Source organism: Triturus cristatus, chromosome 3_1 (assembly GCF_964204655.1).
Source record: "Triturus cristatus chromosome 3_1, aTriCri1.1, whole genome shotgun sequence".
Classification (NCBI taxonomy): Eukaryota; Metazoa; Chordata; class Amphibia; order Caudata; family Salamandridae; genus Triturus; species Triturus cristatus.
The window spans coordinates 953,816,077-953,838,174 of NC_140583.1; the positions used below are offsets into that span (position 1 = coordinate 953,816,077).

At 36.7% G+C, this 22,098-nt stretch overlaps 1 protein-coding gene across 50 annotated transcripts in view; it reads left to right on the forward strand.

Annotated features, from left to right (window-relative positions):
* The window catches only part of NEB (nebulin), a 392,273-nt gene that overhangs the window by 354,430 nt on the left and 15,745 nt on the right, over window positions 1–22,098 (forward strand). For 10 of the 50 annotated variants that reach the window (XM_085645563.1, XM_085645578.1, XM_085645574.1 and 7 more), the window contains 5 exons: window positions 1,718–1,822; window positions 3,242–3,346; window positions 3,930–4,022; window positions 5,616–5,708; window positions 9,403–9,495. In XM_085645563.1, the coding sequence (XP_085501689.1) occupies window positions 1,718–1,822; window positions 3,242–3,346; window positions 3,930–4,022; window positions 5,616–5,708; window positions 9,403–9,495 (489 nt within the window). Of the gene's footprint in view, window positions 1–1,717; window positions 1,823–3,241; window positions 3,347–3,929; window positions 4,023–5,615; window positions 5,709–9,402; window positions 9,496–9,857; window positions 9,951–15,204; window positions 15,298–15,628; window positions 15,722–16,787; window positions 16,881–17,968; window positions 18,062–21,605; window positions 21,699–21,990; window positions 22,084–22,098 lie in introns of all 50 variants that reach the window. The other 40 variants (XM_085645543.1, XM_085645542.1, XM_085645552.1 and 37 more) reach the window with 13 other exon arrangements.

Genomic DNA, 22,098 nt, shown 5'->3' on the forward strand with positions numbered 1-22,098 from the left:
CCAACGATGAAATGTTTACCTGTTCCCAATCAAAAGTTAGCACTTATTAAATGTAATAAGGGGGGAGGATGTAGCCTAATGGCTAGGGCGGCCGATATCAAATCTGGGGAACCAGGTTCGAGTCTCGGCAATGACGCTCAACATCCTGTGATTCTGGGCAAATCACTTAATCTCCCCGTACCTAACAAAAATGAATGTGTCTTTGGTGCTCATGTAAAGTGCTCAGATACCCGATACCTTTGGGTCAAGTGCGCTGTATATAAAACTCCGGAAAAAAAGAAAGTCAACCCAATGTTATCCTATTGAAGAGGTAGGCCTCACAGTAGTGAAAAACAAATGTAGGAGTTTTTCACTACCAGGATGTGCAAAACATAAAAGTACATGTCCAACCTTTTAATTATAATGCACCCTGCCCTTAGAGGTGACCTATTGACCTATATATAATTGAAGGGGACTTTAAGGATTGGCATTGGGTTTATTTTGCAAAGTCAAATTTGCAGTTTAAAACTACATTAGGCTGCGATAGTAGACCTGGGACACGTTTTATAGGGCTACTTAAGTGGGTGGCACAATAAGTGCTGCAGGCCCACTGGTAGCATTTAATATACCAGTCCTGGGTATATAGTATACCACTTTTCTAGGGACTTGCAAGTAAATTAAATATGCTGCTTAGGTGCATTTTACCATGTTTTAGGAAGTAAGCACAAGCATGTTGGCCCTGGTTAGCAGTGATAAAACGCACAGAGTCCTACAGCCAACAAAAAACAATTAAAAAAATATTGGGATTGAAGGCAAAATGTTTGGGAGTAACCCTGTACAAAGGGCCAAGTCCAACACTATGTCTGGGGTAAATTGTCTGTGAATTATAAATGAGTTAAAATATATGACAAGAGTAGATGTAAACCTCCTCTGTTAGGGCCCAATTCGCAAATAGGTGAGAAGTTTACTCATATAAGTTTCAATTCCATTTTTGGAGAAATGTATGACTTTTTAAGACCTCTCAAGGCTTCCAGGAGTACCCATTTGATTTTTGCCTGAATAAATATTCACATGCTTACTTGCTGATACATACATTTATGAAAAATTGCAAATGTAGTTGTAAACCTTTAGTCTTCTTTCTCCACAGAGACACTCTCTGATCCTTTTAGGGAGGCAATGAGGCATAGAAAAAAGTTTTTGTGATTGTGGGCATGCAAAACGCTCCACAGCATCCCCATCCTGGATCACCTGCTTCCCATCAACTGAGGCAGATTTTCCTTGATGTGATATTGCAGCATACTGGTGTAATATTGCTTTGAGTAAATGGTTTAAGTGTGTACATTTCTTTTTGCAAATGCATGATATGAATTCACACTCATAGATTAAGCCATATGAGTTTGTTAGTTGAAATGGCATTCACAAATCATTTTTGGAACTAGGCCATTAGTTTTCTAACTTTTTTGTGACTAAGATCCTTAGAAGTCATTGTAATCTGTTTCACTGATTTAGGTAACTTTTTACATTTCAAACACAATCACTGAGAATAAGGATTTGGATGCAAAGGACCTTGTAGGGAATAATAAGGATAACCTTACTGCAACAAAAATATTGAAGTTATGTAAATATTCATATATAGTCAACAAAAGTTATTGGTAGACATAAATGAATACTGCTTTTCTATGTCATACTCACATATACCAAATGAGGTTTACAGCAAACATGTTGTGTGTTTCAACAGAAAAAGTACAAAGAGGAAGCAGAACGGACCATGTCTTTCTATGTGCCAGTCTTTGATACCCCAGAGATGCATCGCGTCCGCGAGAACCAAAAGAACTTCAGCACTGTAAGAACAACTAATATGATTACTTACCACCCACATTGGCATTGTTCAATAAAAATATTACTATGGAACAGGATTATAAATAGAATATGAGTGATGTTGAGGGAATGCTCAAGAAGAAAATTGTAGGCGCTATAATTATGTGTCCTGAATTTATGTTCATTGTTAGTTGCTTAGAAAGTATTTTGAAACAATACTTTCATAGTGTCCGTGTAGTGATAAATTTGTATTTTTCTTTGTTGTGATTTTGGTGGCTTGCTAGTAAGCAGCAATAGGCAAAGATGAAGCCCAATGGAAAAATGTCCATTTACTATGGATTTTCATACTTTCCAACAATTCCTGATGACATATTTAAGAAGTCTATTGAATTAAAAAACATATAACTAACACCTTTGAATCTACAGTAATATGAAAGTAAAATATTTTAACCAGCCCAATAAAGTAACCAAAACTCTCATCAGTTCTCATATCCGTGACATCACATTTTGGGCATTGTTCTGTTTTGGATATCCCTATGTCTAAGACACAAAGGGGCATGTGTACGAGGAAATGGCGGAGCGCTGAGCTGCGCAAAATTTGGCAGCGCTGGGCTTTGACATTTCCAATACACAGGGATGTGGCATATTTACAACAATACGGAGCACCCCTGTGTTTTCCCTAGCGCTGGCACTAAACTTAGCTGCATAGTGCCAATGCGGACACCCTTGCAAGGGTGCCTGCATTGCAGGGAATAATTCTTTATATGCATTAAGGTGTCCCTTGTGCACATAAGCAATCAATATTGGAGATGTCTTACTTCTATATGTGCTGCATTTTGCAGCACACATAGAAGTAGCAAGTTGTCATTATTTAATCATGGTGTATGTGCAGGAAGGGACACCTCCCTGCACACAAACAATCATTCATGGTGTTTTGGTCTTTCTATGTGTGCTGCAGAGTGCAGCATACATAGAAAAAGAAAATACAGGGAGAAATAAAAGTAGTTCTCCTCGTTTTGCCATTCTAACATCTGCTTTTACATGACGTTAGTTTTTGGCGCTGCCTCAGATTTACAGATCCTTGTAAATCTGGGACAGTGTCAAAAAACAATGGGTGTTTCACGCTCCTTTCACGCAGATACGTACGTGAAGGGGTGCCATATTTACAAAGTGGCATTAAGCTACAAAAAGTGGCTTAACGCCACTTTGTGAATATGGAGCATGGCACCGCGTCACAGGAGAGTTGTTAAAAGTGACGTTCCTGTGGCTCAGTCCCCTTGTAAATATTCTCCAAAGTGCTCTATGTACATAACATAAGCCATCCACCACAAAATCATACAGATTTCAGATTTAAAGTTTTAGCACGATTCATACAGAAAGATCAAGATCTATGTATATACCTGACCAATTTCTTAACATCAACTTTTTTACTCTTTTTTTATAGCTTCAGTACCAGTCTGAATTTAAAACTCTTAAAGGAAAAGTTACTGGTGTACAAGACACGCCAGAAATACTGCGTGTTAAAGAAAATCAAAAGAATTTCAGCTCGGTATATATATTTTACACATTCTTGAAAGCTAACCCAAATAATTCCATTTTAATTTTCCAAACCACTTGTTAGTGTTTCATGCTAATGCCCCACCTGAGCCATCTAACAGTTCCTGCCACTTACATTACTACTTTACTGCTTTTACTCTAGTCACTTAATTAAAATAATTTCATTCCAGCTTAATGCTACCCATCAGATCATCTTAGAAGCATTGTGTTTTGTGTGGGTTTGAAAGCACTGTGAATAATGTTTAACGTATTGTCTTGTAATATGTTCTAGCAGCCAACTAATTCTGTGAATTGTCTTTTTTTATCAGTGATGTACTCCTTTTCATGTGACGGGCACCATGTATTGTGTTTTACTTTTAATATCTTACAAAAGAAACTACTTTGTTATGTCTCACTTCAGTCAACCTTTTATATACACGATTCTCTCTAGTAGAGTCAAAAGAGCACTCTTGCAAAAAATGCAAAATACTAACTCTGTTACCAAGTTGCAACATGGTTTAGGGCTACTTTATTTGTTGATGAAAATGAATGGTGTGTTCTCCATTTAACTACTTGTCTTGGTTCTGAATATTAAGATTTTGTATAAAGAAGATGTTGGAACAGGAACACCTATTGGTCATACCCCAGAGATGGAGAGGATTAAGAAAACACAGGATGCAATTAGCACGGTACATTCACTGGATTGTAGCCTCTCACCTGTGCTAATACACCGTAAATAATGGAATTCCTCCCTTTGCTCATTCACAGAACTACCAGTGATACAAATAACCTACAATGTTGGCAATTGTTACTTGAAGTGTTTCCTTTTCTTCTTACACAATGACATAATCCATTGCTAACAAATAAGCTACTGTGAATTTACTTTATAACCAATATTTTTAGCAAATTTCTATTTAGGAATCAATGTATTCAGTGAATATTAACCAGCTTATTCCTAATCATAATCCTTTTCATATGAAGCCGACTGCAGTAACAAGCCGATCATTACCCTCCCTAATATGAATTTTAGACAATGACTTATCTTTAGGCCAGTGGTGTAACATATTTTTAAGTAATTAACCAAAAATCACTGAGACTTATTCTCAGGGCCCACAACATAGTTGAAGATGTGCAAGAATAGCATGCGTATATTTTTATCTGTTATTAATATTCGCATCTATGGTGCTACTACCTGATTTTGCTTCTGTTTTTTGTTTCCGTTTAATGTTCTCTTTTTATTTCTTTCTCATAGTTCTTGTTTCTTCATGGGTCTCAGTAAACTGGGACCCAGGCAAAATAAGCTTTTACTTTGGGATGCATTATCTGTACGAGAGATGGTTCTTGAGATTAGCAATTCCTCACCTAAGATTGTTAAAGTGGTTTCTGGGTAGCAAACTATAAATAATGTTGTAGATGCAAGACAATATTTGGAGATGTTTCAATAGTTTGATAATTGCCTTTCACAATTCAGTACTAGAAGTGGGTGTTGTAGGAAGAGAAGATCAGTTGGGTTGTGTTTATTGCTTTATTTAAAGTTAAAATGGACCAGTATACATTAAAGAGTATTAAACTGTTCTCTGATAAGATACGGTAAGGTTCATTACCAACTCAGTTTTTGCCCCTGTCCCCACAATCACTACTCCACCTTAAAAATACAGTTAATCCAAAAAAGTATCGATTGACTTGTACTGGGATGCAGACACAGCTGTTGTCTGGCTGACTGATATGTCCAACCAGCATCAGCATATTCAAAGAGAATCATATTTACTTCACATGAACATTTCTATTGAGAACCAGTAACTCTGGTAAGAGTGATGAGTGTGGTAGGATTGCTGGGGGCAATTTCTACTTTGCCATCCCCATCAGTTTCATTTTTCTGCATTATTTATGACATAGCCTATTTTTGAAGTCAAATGATACACATACTCTAATATGTGACTTATTCTTCCCCAGCCTCCTGTTTTTCGGGTGTATGGGCTCATTGGCAAATCTCCCATAGGGAGGAAAATTTTTGTTTGAAATCAAGTAATGTCCAGTGTAAATATATTGCACAATGACATGCTAGCAATTGCAAATTGTAGCCCTCCTTTAACATCTGCCCTTTACACATTATTGACTAGAGAGTAAGATACTTCTTAAAAGTACACAAAAATGTTTCATAATTTTGTGCTTTTCAAATATGGTATATCTATGTTAGTTGAATCCATACATGCAGTCATGTATGTGCCTGTTGAATGTCCTTAATGTGCATCGTTTTGTTTTTCAATGTGTACAATTTCTAGATTAAGTACAAGGATTCTCTTGGACAAGGGACTTCCATTCCTGATCTGCCAGAGGTGAAGCGTGTCAAGGAAACACAGAAGCACATCAGCTCGGTAGTGGCTGACATTTTTAAATTCTCTTGTGTGGAATATGTAATCACCCCTTTTGCTAAGCCATCCTCTTTTTCTTTTCAAACGTTAAATGTAGTGCCCACTAGAAGACTGTCTAAGTACAACAAGATTTGTTGAGGCTTGCAGGAGAGCTATAGTTAGACATGCCAATATCAGAAGTAGCTTTTTCAATTTATGTAAAAAGATAACCCTGTATTCCCATTCAGTCTCGTTAACTAATTTTCATCACAGAGTTTCCCAAAACAATTATTAGGCGGAGTTATGCAAGAGGCAGTTAAACCTCTCTATGTCCTGCATATTATTAAACTCATGCACTGGTAGGGGTTCTTTCCAGAACTTCTAGGCTGATTGCAATATTTAATTCTAGATGCTCAATGTATATTAGAGTGCCATCCTGATCTCTTTTGTATTACCCTATGGAGAATTCATCTAGTTTTAACATTGGCAGATGATTTCTTCTGGGAGTCATCCTTGCAGTCTTCCCAATTGTAGGTCACTAAGTCAGTGAAGTACTTCATAGACTGGTTGGAATTATGTCCAAGTTGTCTGGTCAGTTCTAAAGTGATTGAAACCTAGAATAAGAATGGCTCTACAGTTTTGTCCTTATTGCGTACATTTTAGTTAAAGACCTCAAAGTTATTAAATCTATATTTGTAAATAGATTTCGCCTCAAATCTACACAGAAATTTTGCTGTGGCAAGTGAAATAATAATTTTACTTACCATTTTACAATTTCTGATATTTTTCTTTTTTGCATACAAACGAATATTTCCAAAAAGGAAGTGAACTTTAAAAAGAATCTGTATTTTAGTGCTGTGTTTGTTCTACCTATTAAAATTGTGATCTTCTCCACTTGTGTATAATATACGGTAATTTCAACATTATCCTTCACCACCAATAAAACCAGAGGCAATATTTACAAACAAGTGGAGAAGCGTGTTGTTAGCTAAGGAGGCTAACGACACGCTTTGTCACTTTTGAAACGCAGGGCTGCACCATATTTACTAGAATATGGTGCAGCCCTGTGTTTCCCCCTACGCTGGCGCTAGCTTTAGGTGCCTAGCGCCAACACAGGCACCCTTGCCCCATAGTGTAAGGGTGCCTGTGTTGAGGGGAATATTTTTTGTGTGCAGGAAGGTCCCTCTTCCTGCAAATAAACAACCTTTAAATGCTGTTTTGTAACTTCTATGTGTGTTGCTTAATGCAGAACACACAGAAGTTGCAAAACTGCATTTTTTTTAAATGATTGTTTATGTGCAGGAAGGGGTACCTTCCTGCACATAAACAATAATAGGCAATTTGCTGATTCTATGTGTGCTGCTCAAGGCAGCACACATGGAAACAGCAAAAACGAGGAGAAATAAAGCATTTCTCATCATTTCACCTGTTTAAGACCAGGTTTTTCTTAATTTTGGTGCTGCCTCCTATTTACGCTGCCCTTGTAAATAGGGAGCAGCGCAAAAATTAATGGGTGTTGCGGTGGAACGCCTACCGCAACACCCATTACCCTCCCCTTTCACGCTAAATTCAGCGTGAAAGGGTGCCTTCTTTACAATGCAGGGTTAAGCCACGTTAATTTGCTGAATGCAGCCTTGTAAATAAAGCAAGGCCCCTATCGCTATCACAACGTCACTGAAAGTGACGTTGAGGTGGCGATAAGGGCTTGTAAATATGCCCCAGATGTCTTATGTAGTTTTATTTTAGTGGCTACCATATTTAATGTTCTGGTTCATAATTTCCATTGATGCCATATTCACCATTATCTGGAGGCACAGTCAAACTCTAATAATTTGTTTCAATGTATTTGACTATCAGTTCAATTTCTTAGCATTAAAGTGACTAATCCTATGCATACACACTGCCTTGTGAGTAACGAACAAAGCAGTATCTGCCTTTTCTGCAGTAACCATAAATAGTTTACCAAATACTCTGCAAGTTTCTTTGGAAACCTCTTGGGTTTGGTCCAAGGCTAAAGGTAAAAATCTAAGACTTGTATCAGTAACAAAAAGGAGAGGACTAGTTAGTGTTCATTTGTGCCAGGAATTCTTAACCAGCAGAAGTACTAGACAAATCTGTCTGAGTTTTATTTGACGCATACAGTATTAACCTCGGTGAAATTGTTGAAAATCTCCATCCCAATATCTTCATTTAGCTGAGAAGCCATTGCAGTGAAGGAAAGGTTAAATAAACATATTCTGTGAAAACCCCAGTGCCTTTTTGATGTCAGATATTCAATAAATATCACAATCAAGCAGTCCGTTTTCCCTTCTGTCCTACTCTTACCATTCAGCTTCTTAACATCATTGTTTGCAAATTGATTTTAGTCTTCAATAGTTTGCATAATTAAGACGTGTTTATCATTACTTCCCTTAGTATGCTTTTAACTATTTTAATACATGTGCAACTTTATGTATTGTATGTGTCTCTATGCATTGTGCAGGATGAGGGATTTTGGGTTCTAGTAAGATGTGGTGAAAATCCCTGCAGTGTGAAATTGGCATATTCAGTTCCCTCGTAACTGTTTTGATACTCTGTAGGAGTGCAGGAACATTTGCCAGGAGAAAGGGGACAGTTACCTTCAAGTCTAAAATGCTATACCTCTTCTCACTAGCTCACGGTGGAGCAGAGTTGAAGGTGTTATTCTGCAGTGCCCTGTTTCACAAGAACCTTCAAGTAACTTGAATTTGAGTTGCAAAGCATTCTGTTCCACAAGATCGAAAAACATTGATATACCTCAGGAGTTGCAAATGAAAACTTGTGACTCCTGCTATTGCCTTTTATCTTGGAGATTTAAGTTATTCATTATTTTTAAATGTTTTTGTAAATTTATTTGAATTTATTGTCCACTTTTTGTCATTCTTTTATTGTCTAAAGATGAGTAATTCTTGTTATGGTGATGTAAGACTATCCAAGGGCATATTATGTCACTTCTGATGTCCCTTTGGTTTTGCCAACATGACAGCAGTTCCCGATGACATTGATCACAGATCCCCTAGGTTTGTGGAAGATTCTCTTACAGGCTGCCAGACAAAAACAATTTCTCACTAGAGACTTCTTAGGTAACTTATAATATGTGTCTGCAACTAATTGACCTATTAAATGGGAGAAGCAATTGATATGACACCAAGGCGCAGGCTATCGCAAGAGTGGAAGTATAGTGGTGAAATAGCTAGTAAGAAAACAGTGTTTGGATGAAATAAAAAGTGGTAAGCATATCATTTTGCTTCAGTCGTCACCAAAAACAAATTTAGTTAGTATCCATTGAAAAAGAACTACATACTGAGATAAACAGTTGTTTTTTACTCAGTTGCAGAGCCTGACACGCTTTTGACATGAAACAGTATAAATTGTTCATTGTGAGTTATCTTCTCCAGTACCCTGACATATTCAAGAGAAAACATTTTCTTGACTTACCATTCACCAGTAAAATGTAAAAACTTTGAGCCTAGTGAAAAAGCTATAACATATTTTCAATAAGGAGAATAATATGATGTGCCACTGAAAAGCAGTCCGTAAACTAAAAAGGTAAAGCTCCTTTATATGCATCTTCTTAGTGTCAGGGTTGCGCTCCATAACACTAACATATGGCTTGTTTCTCATCCCTTTTTGTATCAGTGGTGTAATGAAAAGCCAATGATTTGACCATCTTTTTGGATGTTGTGTTTACCTCTTTCAGGTTATGTACAAAGAACTGTTGGGGCAAGGAACCCCAACTACTGGTACTCCAGAAATGGAGCGGGTGAAACGCAATCAGGAAAACATTAGCTCGGTATTTAAACAAATAATTCTCTTATACCTACTGAATCCACCTAAAAATAATAACCATCTAACACGTTTAAGTTTGTAGTTTAGCCAGTGTAAAAATATTCACTCTACTGAAATGCTCCATAATACTATAACACCCCCCAAATGCTTTTACTAAAGATTATAATTACATTAAAACATTATTTCCATTACTGCTGTTGTTCGCAATGACTAAAACCATGTGTTTAAGCTACTTACCAGGTAATCCTATATAACTCTAAATGTGTACAATTGCTCACCTTCCGGAAACCTAATAAAATTCCTATTGCAGCTAATTCAATATGCTTTGCTTTTTCGTAATTTTTAGAGATTATTTTGTGTCTTTAGGTTTTGTACAAAGAGCATTTGGGTGTAGGAACCTCAACACCTGTCACTCCAGAGATGGAGAGAGTCAAACGCAATCAAGAACATATTAGCTCGGTATTTCACAGTTAAAGTTCCTAAAGCTTAACAACTTTAATAACCATACTCTAATCTACCTAATTCCAACCATGTTGATCCTAACCTGGCCAGGTAAAACCCATAATACAACATGGTTACTTACATCAACATGGTATATCCCTTCTAAAAAGATAATGGAATTTATTTTTGGTGTTTCATCATAAAATGTAACCTGGAACTCTTTAATTATTTATCGGAGTGTTTTGTCAACCATAATTTACCCGATTGAAACGTGAGCATAATAGCCATAGAGTATGTTTGAGTGCAATAACACTGTCTGTGACAACATTTTTACCATTCCTTCTATCTTCCCCTACCAACACATTTACTCTAGAGTTTGACTAAACTTAACTTAATTACTTAAGTAGTCAAATTTGGTGCTCACCACTTGGCATGTTTTTGTTGTAATGTACGAAGTCTCTCTTATATCCTACAGAATACTAGTTGGGTACTTCTCTGTACTGAAATCCAATCTACATCTCCTGTGAAGAGGAATGTTTAAAACCATCAATGTTTCATTTTAAACTGAGGAGAAAGCACTCTTTGTAATTAAAATCCCTCTGATTCGGGTACAGCTGTCCAGAATCAAGGTTAAATGCTAAGTTCAGTTCGACCATCCTTGCGATTGGTGGATATTCGTTGGACTTGGAAGTTACTGTTTTGCATTTATGTCTATACCTGTATTGTAATGTGGAGGTTATGTGTTAGGCAAAAACAAATGATGATTTTAATCAAAATATGTTTTCTTATAGAACAAAATGTTATGGCTTTTAAATTCTGGCCCTAAGTGTGATGTCAAGGAGTAATTTTGTACTGATGTCAAGAACATTAGAAATTAGCTGGATTTATTGCAATGATGTCTGTATTTGGTTGAAAGACAATGCATGCCTTCTTAACTATGCAATGGTGGTGGATGATGGGCTCTTTTCCAAAGCATCTGGGAGCATTCTTAGTAAGTATATATGAGTAAAGATAGTTTGCTGTTGAAGGCCTGCTCCTCAGGCACAATCAGAATGGCAACATTAATTTGTTTAGCTGTAAGCTGTAAGATGGGGGCAGATGCCATGCTATGTTTCCAAATAGGGACTGGAGATATCATACAAAATGAAAACATTTCACTAAAATGAAAAATGTCCATAACAAACAAGGAGAAGACTACCTTGTATCAGAGACATTAGTGTTTATGTTTTTCCCAAAATAAAAACCAACTTTGAGACATTGTTTTTGGAAAACAAAAACATAAATGGCATCTGGGCCATCATGCCACAATGAAATGTATTAACATTTTCTTCAAAGGTGCTTCACCATTTTGGTAGGAGCATTTTCTGTGAAAATTCCCTTCCACAATGGCTGGGAACTGGAAGTTTATTTGACGGTATATCCACCAAAGTCTAAAATAGGTCCTTTACTCTGTATGTACAGGGACATAGTGATGTCTCAAGACCCTTTCTTTGGTCATATGGGCACAGAGAGGGTCTTGGTTTAGAAAAAAATACTTGTTCATGGTTTGGCACTTCAGCCTCTAAACTTCAGTTCACATTTCACTAGATCACAAAGTCCAACTCCAAGTGACCTTGTTGCTCTTTTTTATTTTACGTTAACCATGGATTACATTTTATTAACGCAAATGAGGTCATCAATCCACACCCCAAGGATGGTACATTATCTCTTGATTTATGCAGTCTACTATATGGATGTGGCAGTTGAGGATAATAGTATTGAATTTGAGTTGCAAACGAAGCACAAAGTGTTGTTGTGGGATTTGCTTCCCAATGCAATGATTTGCATTGGAAAGTTGCCTAAAGGAACGCAAAGTAGCACAATGCACTTCTTTGCACTAATGCAACCACCCTTTGGTTTTGACGCTAATCCCTACCTACAAACATTTGTAGACAGACATTTGCTCCAGTAAGTGGGAAAAGTTTTAAAACATACTTTTTGTTCCAGAGAGGTCTCTTTCCAGTAGAAAACCTATGCTTCACAGAATGCACACCTCTTTGCACCATTGTGCAAGGGTATGTTTGTTGTCTCATGATAGACTAAAGTGCGCCAGCAAAGGGCAAGAGGAAATTAGCTCCATATCTACTAAGATATGGCACTGTTCTGCGCTCTCCCTTCATACAGTGCAGTACAGCAAATTTGGTTGTTGTGCTGCGTTGAGTGAAAAGTTAGTAAATCTGCCCCACATATGGAAATGGTAGAAACTGAGCAGGTACAGCTCACCCAAAGTTTAGAAACGACACCAGTGACCTGCATTTAGTTCAACAAAGTGCAGTACTTTAAAATGTATAGTGTGTGATTTGCAGGTTATTGGACATATATTCACAAGTGGCATTAAAAGGAACTGTACCTAAATGTAACCTAATTGCCCAAATGTGACCTCATCCTGCTTACTGTCAAAGTTTACATTCTTGGACTAAAAGATTCTCTGCAACAATTTGTGTTCTAGAAAATATTTTGAAAGGGGTTAAAGTGGTAACAATGCTCTTTTCAGTAGTGAATCACCTTCAGTCTCCATTTTCTAAGTAAATCAGGGATTTTGGGCAATAGTTTATCACCCATGTCTAATCATCATGTATGTTGGAAATGCATCTGTATAATAGGTAAGGTAAAAGGAACTCCCTAACCATTATTTCTCCTTTACATATAGTTTGAATATAATTACAATTTTCGATTGAATCATAAAAATCTATTACAATATTGTAATTTCTATCCACTTCTGTGATCTTTTGCTAACTTGCGATGCTTACAGACAGAGCAAGACTTGTAGTATATGTCAATACAAAGCGCTTTGTGTAATAGCTATCTTGACCAATGTGCTTATCGTCTAAGAATCTTTTGTATTAGTCTATCAGGGTTATTTATCGTTTGGTTGTATATTTGTAGCAGAGTACCCTTTCCTTCAAACTGATAGTCTGCCACTCTAATAAGCATCAAATGAACAATCAAGTTGTTGTTTGTAAAGTCTCTACTGGCTCCCCGGGCAGAAACCTTTGGCCTGCATCACTCTAAGTACCTCAGATCATCTCCCCACTTGGGAGTTAGTATTTGAAAAACAAAAAAGTTTTTTGAAGGCCGCATTTAATATGGCAGGAACTCAGCTAACTTACAGCACCTTCAAATGAGACTCCTTTAAAGGCACAAAGATTTTCACCAAGCAGGCAGAGATCTCTAAATATGGTGGGCAGTTATATGCCAGGGTGGTGACGGCTATAACCACTGCAACCTGTGTTGGGCATGCAGGAAGTTTACCAATATTTAAATAAGCCCCTGTGATCCTTGGAACAGCTACTGCTTCTTTGCCATTGCCACTAGTCTTATTTGTGCACTACAGGCACTATTCAATGTTTACTGTGTAAGAAAGGTTGTGTTCATCTATACTTGCCTCCATCTCATAAGATATCTCAAATGTCTTACAACAAATCCCACTGTAATCACTAGTGTGATACATGCAGGAACAATAAATTCATATCACAGTGCCAAATATTAGATAACTGAAGTTCCTCTTATTACATCTGAAAGTTGATTCCCTTTATTTAGGCAAGATCATTTTTATGTGGCCCTCTGGTATTGACAATTGATTGCTGAAAATAAATATGATACCATGGCTTTTATTCTGGAAATTTACATTAATTTGGAAGTAGCTTCAAATTAGCATGTGAGGACCATTGAAATCACCAAAATTACATACCAGGGTGGTTAAGTGGTGTAGATACTCTAATTTGTACTAAATATGTAAAGACACGAAGTCTGCTTCTCTAAATGCCTCATCAGAAGATGTTTTTCAATACTGGAGATGCATTGGAACCTTTAATATGCAATGTGACCAAATCCTGGAGAAAAACATGGATTGAATGCTTAAATCGCAGATTTGAAACCATGAGGAACAAATTACCAATTAACAATGGATTGATCCAGCCTGGAGGGCGCAGTGTGTTCACCGCAGTTCATGAGTGTATGTTCATTAGGCAACTTAGGGGGCATTGTGTTGCTATTAAATCCTCTGGAAGTATCCACTCTAGTTCACAAGGTTAACCACCCATGAGTTGTATCTGGTGGTCTACGCTTCTTCATGTATTAGCAGAGGAGGGCTATCTAGGTTTTCTGTCTTCTGGGGGTTGGGTACCCATAAATAAGCTTGCATGTGCCCAATCAAGTCTAAGGATGTAAACGTCCAAAATAGTACCAAAAAGACATTTCCATCTACATGGCTCTAGGCTGTCAATCAGAGATTCCATGCTGTTAGTTTGGAAGTGCTAGTAGTACCAGTACCGCCTAAGATAAAGAAGCACTGGTAAATAAAAGTACCCATAGGCGTTGTTCTACCTTGCACACAGGGAGCAATCAATGCTGTTAGTTTGGAAGTGCTAGTAGTACCAGTACCGTCTAAGATAAAGAAGCACTGGTAAATAAAAGTACCCATAGGCATTGTTCTACCTTGCACACAGGGAGCAATCATGCTGCATTTTGTGAATATTTACTTGATGTATTCAGTCCTCAGTGTGTGACCATTCAGTTAAATTATTGTAGTTAAAGAATACAACCCAGGTGTGCCCACGAAGAAAAAAAATCCTACAATCACTTCAAGCTAAGCAACTCACAAATCCTTTTCTATCTTTAGTCACTTCCTAATTTCCTATTACATCTTTTGAATTACCATACATTGGGAGCAGAGGAGGTCTCACTGCACGTGTCATTGATTACTGTGTACATTTTATGGATGCACTGTGTAGAAAAACACTTTGTTTATCACACATACATTTGTAAGGTAAACCATATAGCATTTATGCTGCTATCATGTTCGCCATTGTTATCTTAAACTTATTTGTTTTATCACACATTTGTAAATACATTTTCACACTCCCAAGTGTGTTTATCCATGACAGTGCTCTAATCTTAGGCGTCTATCATAGGCCCATGAGTACTAGATTAAAACCACATTTCCAGGAAACCTCTCACTGTGTAAAGGATTTCAATGTATAGCCATTATATGTAAATTTATATTTTGTGGATATCTTAAAAAATTGGTTTGGATGTAGTTGATTTGAGTTATATCCAATACACCTATGTCAAAGAGAAGTTTACAATTTGGGCTACTAACATTAATTGTATGCTGCTTTTTACACCTTGCTCTGCATTATGGAAGTAAACAAAATAGACATAACTTGTTTAGAACTTGTCAAATAGTGGAGATTTAACTGCTGCTTTTTTGGCACTTTCTTGGATATCTTAGGTTTTATACAAAGAGATATTGGGGCATGGAACCCCAACACCGGTTACTCCAGAGATGGAGAGAGTGAAACACAATCAAGAAAATATTAGCTCGGTATTTTACACATAAAGAAATGATACATATTTGTGAACACATTTGTCAAAAATAACTTTCTAACTGATCAGTTTTTCAAAACCTTGCTTTTTAACACAACCCCTTCATTGGAAAAGCTTTTTTCTCAGCCGCTTGTATTTGCATACAAAATCATCCTACATTTTTTAATCGGTCTAATTTTCTTTTTTTCATTTTTGTTTTGTTAATATTTTTTTAAGCATTAATTCCCCATTGTAAAAGCCTTGTGACTGCACACACTCAGGCATTTTCTAGTTGTAATAATGTTTTGATGTATGTGTATGATTTCTGGAAATGTTTTTGTACCATTTAGGTTTTGTACAAAGAGACCGTGGGGCATGGAACCCCAGCACCGGTCACTCCAGAGATTGAGAGAGTTAAACGCAATCAAGAAAATATTAGCTCGGTATTTCCTAGGATAACTACTGTGCAAGACTCCCAAAAAAACATAACTTTGTTTGTGAAACAAAGACTGACTACTACTAATGGTTTTCTCTCCTAGATTTGGTGTCTATTTACAAATTGTGGTGGGGATAAGCAATTAACTTTGGGCCCCTGGAGTACTGTAGGTCTCCTCATAAAGGATCCTCTGGCTAACCCAAGACATGCTTAAAACATGTTCAATAACAATTATTATCTAATTTCCTTTCCTTGATGCTTCTCCCTGATTTCTAGTAACTTGGGCAACCATGTTTGGGACACTCTCAAATGCTGAAGTAACCTGTTCCCATAATAAATATATATATTGAGTTAAGTCTAGTAAAATTCTACTTACCTACATATACTTATTTTGATGATATTTGGGTTGTCGATATTTTCCCTACAAGATTCTTTTAGTACGCTGTGTAGCACTCAATATTGTGAAACTATAATCCCTCATTTGTATGGCCCAACAGTGGACAGAAAGAAGAGTAGTATGTTAGTCCAGAAAATGAACATCTAATTCTTAGTTATATGACTATTCCCCCTGGTGGGAGGTTGTAGCTTTATATTCAGGCCAGTAGTGCCTGGCAGCTGAATTTTGTTTCCAGGAAGACTATCACAGTTTCAACCAGTTTCACCCAGACCTGTATTAGTTAGGGCTCATAATAATATACATCCAGGTTTATGGGTGGAAACTATGACACATAGTTAAGAATCCTAAGGGGAGCGTCTTGAACCAGACCAACAATCTTTGACCCAAGCCATGATCTCCTTTCTCTATAATATGCATCCTAATTCGAGGTGCTATTTAGAGACTCAAAAAAGCCAGAGCGTACATAACGTAGTGTCGATCACCCAGGGTTAGTATGGGTTCAGTGGTCTTAGGATGTGCCTTTTCTTTTGACTTTTAAAATAATAATAACAGCTTATTCCTCAAACTCATGTTTACTCCTGCAGCGTGACAGCAATTGGTGCATAAATGTTTTCAAATGTCCTCTGTTGTTAGTTTGTGTGTATGTGATTTTGTATAATTTCTTTACCATTTCTAGGTGTTGTATAAGGAGAGTTTGGGGATAGCCACCCCAACACCAGTCACTCCAGAGATGGAGAGGGTGAAACGCAATCAAGAAAACATTAGCTCGGTATTTCCTTTGATCACCGTGCAAGACTCCCAAACAAAAAATAACTTTTTTGTGAAAACAAACATTGACTACTACCACTGGTTTTCTCTCCTTTATTTGGTGTCTTTTTACAAATTGTGGTGAGGATAAGCAAATAACATTGGGCCCCTGGAACACTGTAGGCCTTCTTATTAAGGATCTACTGGCTAACCCAAGACATGCTTTAAACCTGTTAAACCACAGTAACAATTATTATCTAATTTCCTTTCCTTGATGCTTCCCCCTGGCTTCTAGTCACTTGGGCAACCATGTTTGGGACACTCTCAAATGCTGAAGTAACTTGTTCCCATAATAAATAAATAAATATATATATATATATATATATATGTCTAGTAAAACACTACTTACCTAAATATACTTACTCTGATAATGTTTAGGTTGTCAATATGTATGATGTAACATTTTTGGAGCACGGTGTGTAGTGCTCAATATTGTGAAACTCTACACTCTTATTTGTATGACCCATCAGTGGATAGAAAGAAGAGCAGTATGTTATTCCAGAAAATTAACATCTATTTCTGAGTTATAAGACTATTCCCCCTAGTGGGAGGTTGTAGCTTTATATTCAGGCTAGTAATACCTGGCAGCTGAATTTTATTTCCAGGAAAACTACCACAGTTTCAAACACAGTTTCATCCAGACCTGTATTAGGTAGGGCACATAGTAATATACATCTAGGTCTATGGGTGCAAACTAGGACACATAGTAAATATTCCTATGGGGATCTTCTTAAATCAGACTAACAAGCTTTGACCCAAGCCATGATGTCCTTTCTCTCTTAGTGTGCATCCTAATTCTAGACCCTATTTAGTGACTCAAAAAGACCAGAGCTTACATAACATAGCGTGGATCACCCAGGGTTACAATGGGTTCAGTGATCCAAGGATGTTCTTTTTCTTTTGACTTTTCAAATAATTTTAACAGCTTATTCCTCAAACTCACGTTTACTCCTGCAGTGTGACGGCAATTGGTGCATACATTTTTTCAAATGCCCTCTGTTGTTAGTTTGTGTGTATGTGATTTTTGGACAATTTCTTTACCATTTCTAGGTGTTGTATAAGGAGAGTTTGGGGATAGCCACCTCAACACCAGTCACTCCAGAGATGGAGAGGGTGAAACGCAATCAAGAAAACATTAGCTCGGTATTTCCTTGGATAATCACCATGCAAAACTCCCAAACAAAAAATAACTTTTTTGTGAAAACAAATATTGACTACTACTAATGGTTTTCTCTCCTTTATTTGGTGTCTTTTTACAAATTGAAGTGAGGATCAGCAAATAACATTGAGCCCCTGGAGCTCTGTATGTCTCCTCACAAGTGATCCACTAGCTAACCCAAGACTTGCTTAAAACTTGTTCAACCACAGTAACAATTATGGTCTAATTTCCCTTCCTTGATGCTTCCTCCTGGCTTCTAGTCACCTGAGCAACCATGTTTGGGACACTCTCAAATGTTGATTTAGCCTGTTCCCATAATAAGGTGTGTACAGTGAACAGTGAATATCACTAACTCTGCTCAATGTCTTTAGTGATTGCCCAGTGCATATGATCAAACCTCCATTGGTCATCAAAATGAACAGACGTACTATTTCCGAGCAGAACAAATATGTTTCTGTAAGCTCTCTCATCTGTCTCTACATCAGTTCCATCATCGAAACAGCCATGTCTGGATAGCTTATCTTACTTAATGGCTTACATGCAGTGTAAGGTGTTCCATATTTGCTCTGGTTGTAGGTCACTATTTTTCCTACCCCAATTTTGGGTTTCATATTTATTATTTTGAATAATCACAATTTTGTACCTAATATGTATCAGCACCATTACTTTGGATTACATTTTTTTAAATATATTTTAATAATTGTGTGTATCATTTTCATTTTATTTAAATTTAATATTGTCTTTTAAATGTTTAATTGCAAGCATTAAACTTTTTTAAATGTTCATCACATTTATATACAAATACACACACATATATATTTTAGTTTTTTAAATTGGGTGATCTATCTATCTAGTATTAATGGCACAATATCATTGCCAACAATATTTTGTCAAAAATATACCTTTACATAATATCCTGATCCTATTCTTTCAATGCAAATTACAAAGATATCGGAAAAAAATATTGTGCACATTAAGATCATCAAGAAACATTCAAAAATCTAATTCTACTATGGTATATACAGTTTAAAATAGTGAGTGTTAAATATTTTATTATGAAGTATAACATTAAGTAAATAGATTCCACAAGTTTTTTAATACCATATTTAAATATATATTCATATAAATACATGTGTGTTTCTAAGTATATAAATAGATATAGTTAGTATGACATAATTAATGATAAATATTTATTTTACATTATATTAATAGTATTTTTTATTCTCTATTTAGTAGGATAAATATATACATATTTATATTTATATTTATATATATTTCACAAATACACAAAATAGTAAAATATTACTAATCATCCAATTAATTCTCAAACACAAAAAAACCTCTACAAACCCAGCAATATGTTACTAAAATATAACTTTCTATTACTAAGGAGAAAAATAAAAAAATTCAGAGGCATATTGATTGAGGGCTTGCGTCGGGTTTGCACCACACATGCATGCGCAAAGCAAACCCTAAAATGGGATTTATCAAGCCACGCAAGGCCACGGCCCTGAGTGGCTTGATAAATTTGGATTGTTGCATCACAGTGCAAATCACTGCGTTGTGTCACTCTGCCCCAGGGAGGGAGGCAGGCATTCCATTGGTTTTGCGTGGGTGTTCCCACGTAACACCCATGGATTTTGATGCATTCCCATATTTAACGGTGCTGGTAGGTCAGGGAATGTACCAAAATGCTACGCCTCCCAGGTGAGGCGTAACGAGGAGAAATCTTTATTTCTCGTTGTTACTTCCTCTTTCTATGTGTGCTGCATAATGCACTACACATAGAAAGAGGAATATGCCTCATGGTATTGTTCGTGGGCAGAAAGTTGTCCCTTCCTGCACAAAAACAATCATGCATGCAACAGAGGCACCCCTGCACCATGGTGCAAGGGTGCCTTCGTTGGCTCTGCGCAGCCCATTGTGCACCCGCACTGAGGAAAAGGCAGGAATGCACTGTATTGTGATAAATATGGTGCTTTCTTGCCCTTTCCCTGTAACGTGGTGCAGCACAGCAAGGTGGCGTTCTGCGCTGTGCTGCATTACTCTTTAATATGTAGGTCCCTCAATCCTAAATTAAAAATGTCATACAACAATTACAAAATCACATATTTACTAATCAATTAAAAAAATTATACAAAACGAATTAATATTAAAGTAAATATATTTCTTATTTAAACAACATCCTGCCCTATCCCCCTACAAACCCAACAACCTTCTATGGTACTGTAAATTACTAATAGCAATACAAAAAATATGAAATCACTTAAAATTACAAACTATATTTTAAAACTTTTGTAACAAATAAACCAACAATACTACGACATAAAATTAATATATTAACTAAAGTACATTAAAATAATTTAAAAAAAAATTTTTTTACAACTATATTACTGAAAACGAGATTAAAAACAGTAATATTCTTGAATACTATGTTATTTATAAACAAAAGATAGTCTTCCCAAAAACAATTCTATACCGTATTTTTAACTTGATATTTTGATTTTGACTACACACCCATCTATATATTGCTATGTTAATACATATATATATATACACATGCACACACACACTAAGAATATCAACTACAAGAATATTATGCTACAAAATATTGACACCCAAAATATTGTAAAGTTAATTATACATAGTTAGTTGTAGATCTAGTACTGTTAACACCACATCTACATACCTACCTTGAAGATATGTAAAATTAGTGTGTATATATATATATATTTGTTTTTCTGTATAATGTTATGGTACACATATAAGTAGAGTTAAGTCTAGCAAATCACTACTTACCTACTTATACTTACGTTGATAATAGTTAGGTTGTCGATAGTTTTGCTACAACATGTTTGTAGCTCAGTATGTAGCACTCATATATTCTGATACTATACTTCCCCTTGTGCATGGCCCATGGGTGGAGAGAAACCAGAGTAGAATGTTATTCCAGCAAATGAGAATGTAAGACTGAGTTATAGGACTTATTCCCCCTGGTGAATGGTTGTAGCTTTATGTTCAGGCTAGGGGTGTCTGGCAGTTGAATTTTGTTTCCAGGAAGACTACCACAGTTTCGACCCAAGTTTCGTCTAGACCTAGATTGGGTAGGGCGGATATATATCCAAGTGTACGGGTGCGAACTATGACATAGTAAAGCACCACAAAGGCAGCTTCTTAAACTGGAACTAACAATCTTTGACACAAGCCATGATCTCCTATGTCTATAATTGTGCATCCTAACTTGAGAAGCTGTTTAAAGACTCGGGGCCTAACTTGAGAAGCTGTTTAGAGACTCAGGAAAGCCAGAGCTTACGTGAAGTAATGCACATCACCCAGGGTTATGATGGGTTCAGTGGTCGTTTGATGTGCCTTTTCATTTGACTTTTTCGAATAACTCTAACAGCTTATTCCTCAAGCCCATGTTTACTCCTGCAGCCTGAAGGCAATTGGAGCATAAATGTTTTCAAGTGTCCTCTGTTGTTAATTTGTATATGTGTGATTTTTGGACATTTTCTCTGCCATCTCTAGGTGTTGTATAAGGAGAGTTTGGGGAAAGCCACCTCAACACCAGTCACTCCAGAGATGGAGAGAGTTAAACGAAACCAAGAAAATATTAGCTCGGTACTTTCTCACAACCAAACCTGGTTTGAATAACAATTTGATTTTGATGTACAGCTGCTCCTAATCACATCCCTTACTTGTAGATAGTACATAAAGCTATACTCCTGTTCATATCCATATTTGCATATATAGAGACTGATTTCTCCAATTGCTATATGACCTAACACCTTAACAGCTTATCCTGCTATTACTGGTGCAGAAATGATTGGGATGAAACAGTAACATCATTGACCCGTGCTCAGGCAGAGCTGTGCATCCCTGCAATTTACGGATGACAATTTGTACCCTCTAGGTTTTATACAAAGAGGACTTGGGGAAAGCAACTCCGGCAACGGTCACTCCAGAGATGGAGAGAGTTAAACGCAATCAAGAAAACATTAGCTCGGTATTATGAAAAAAC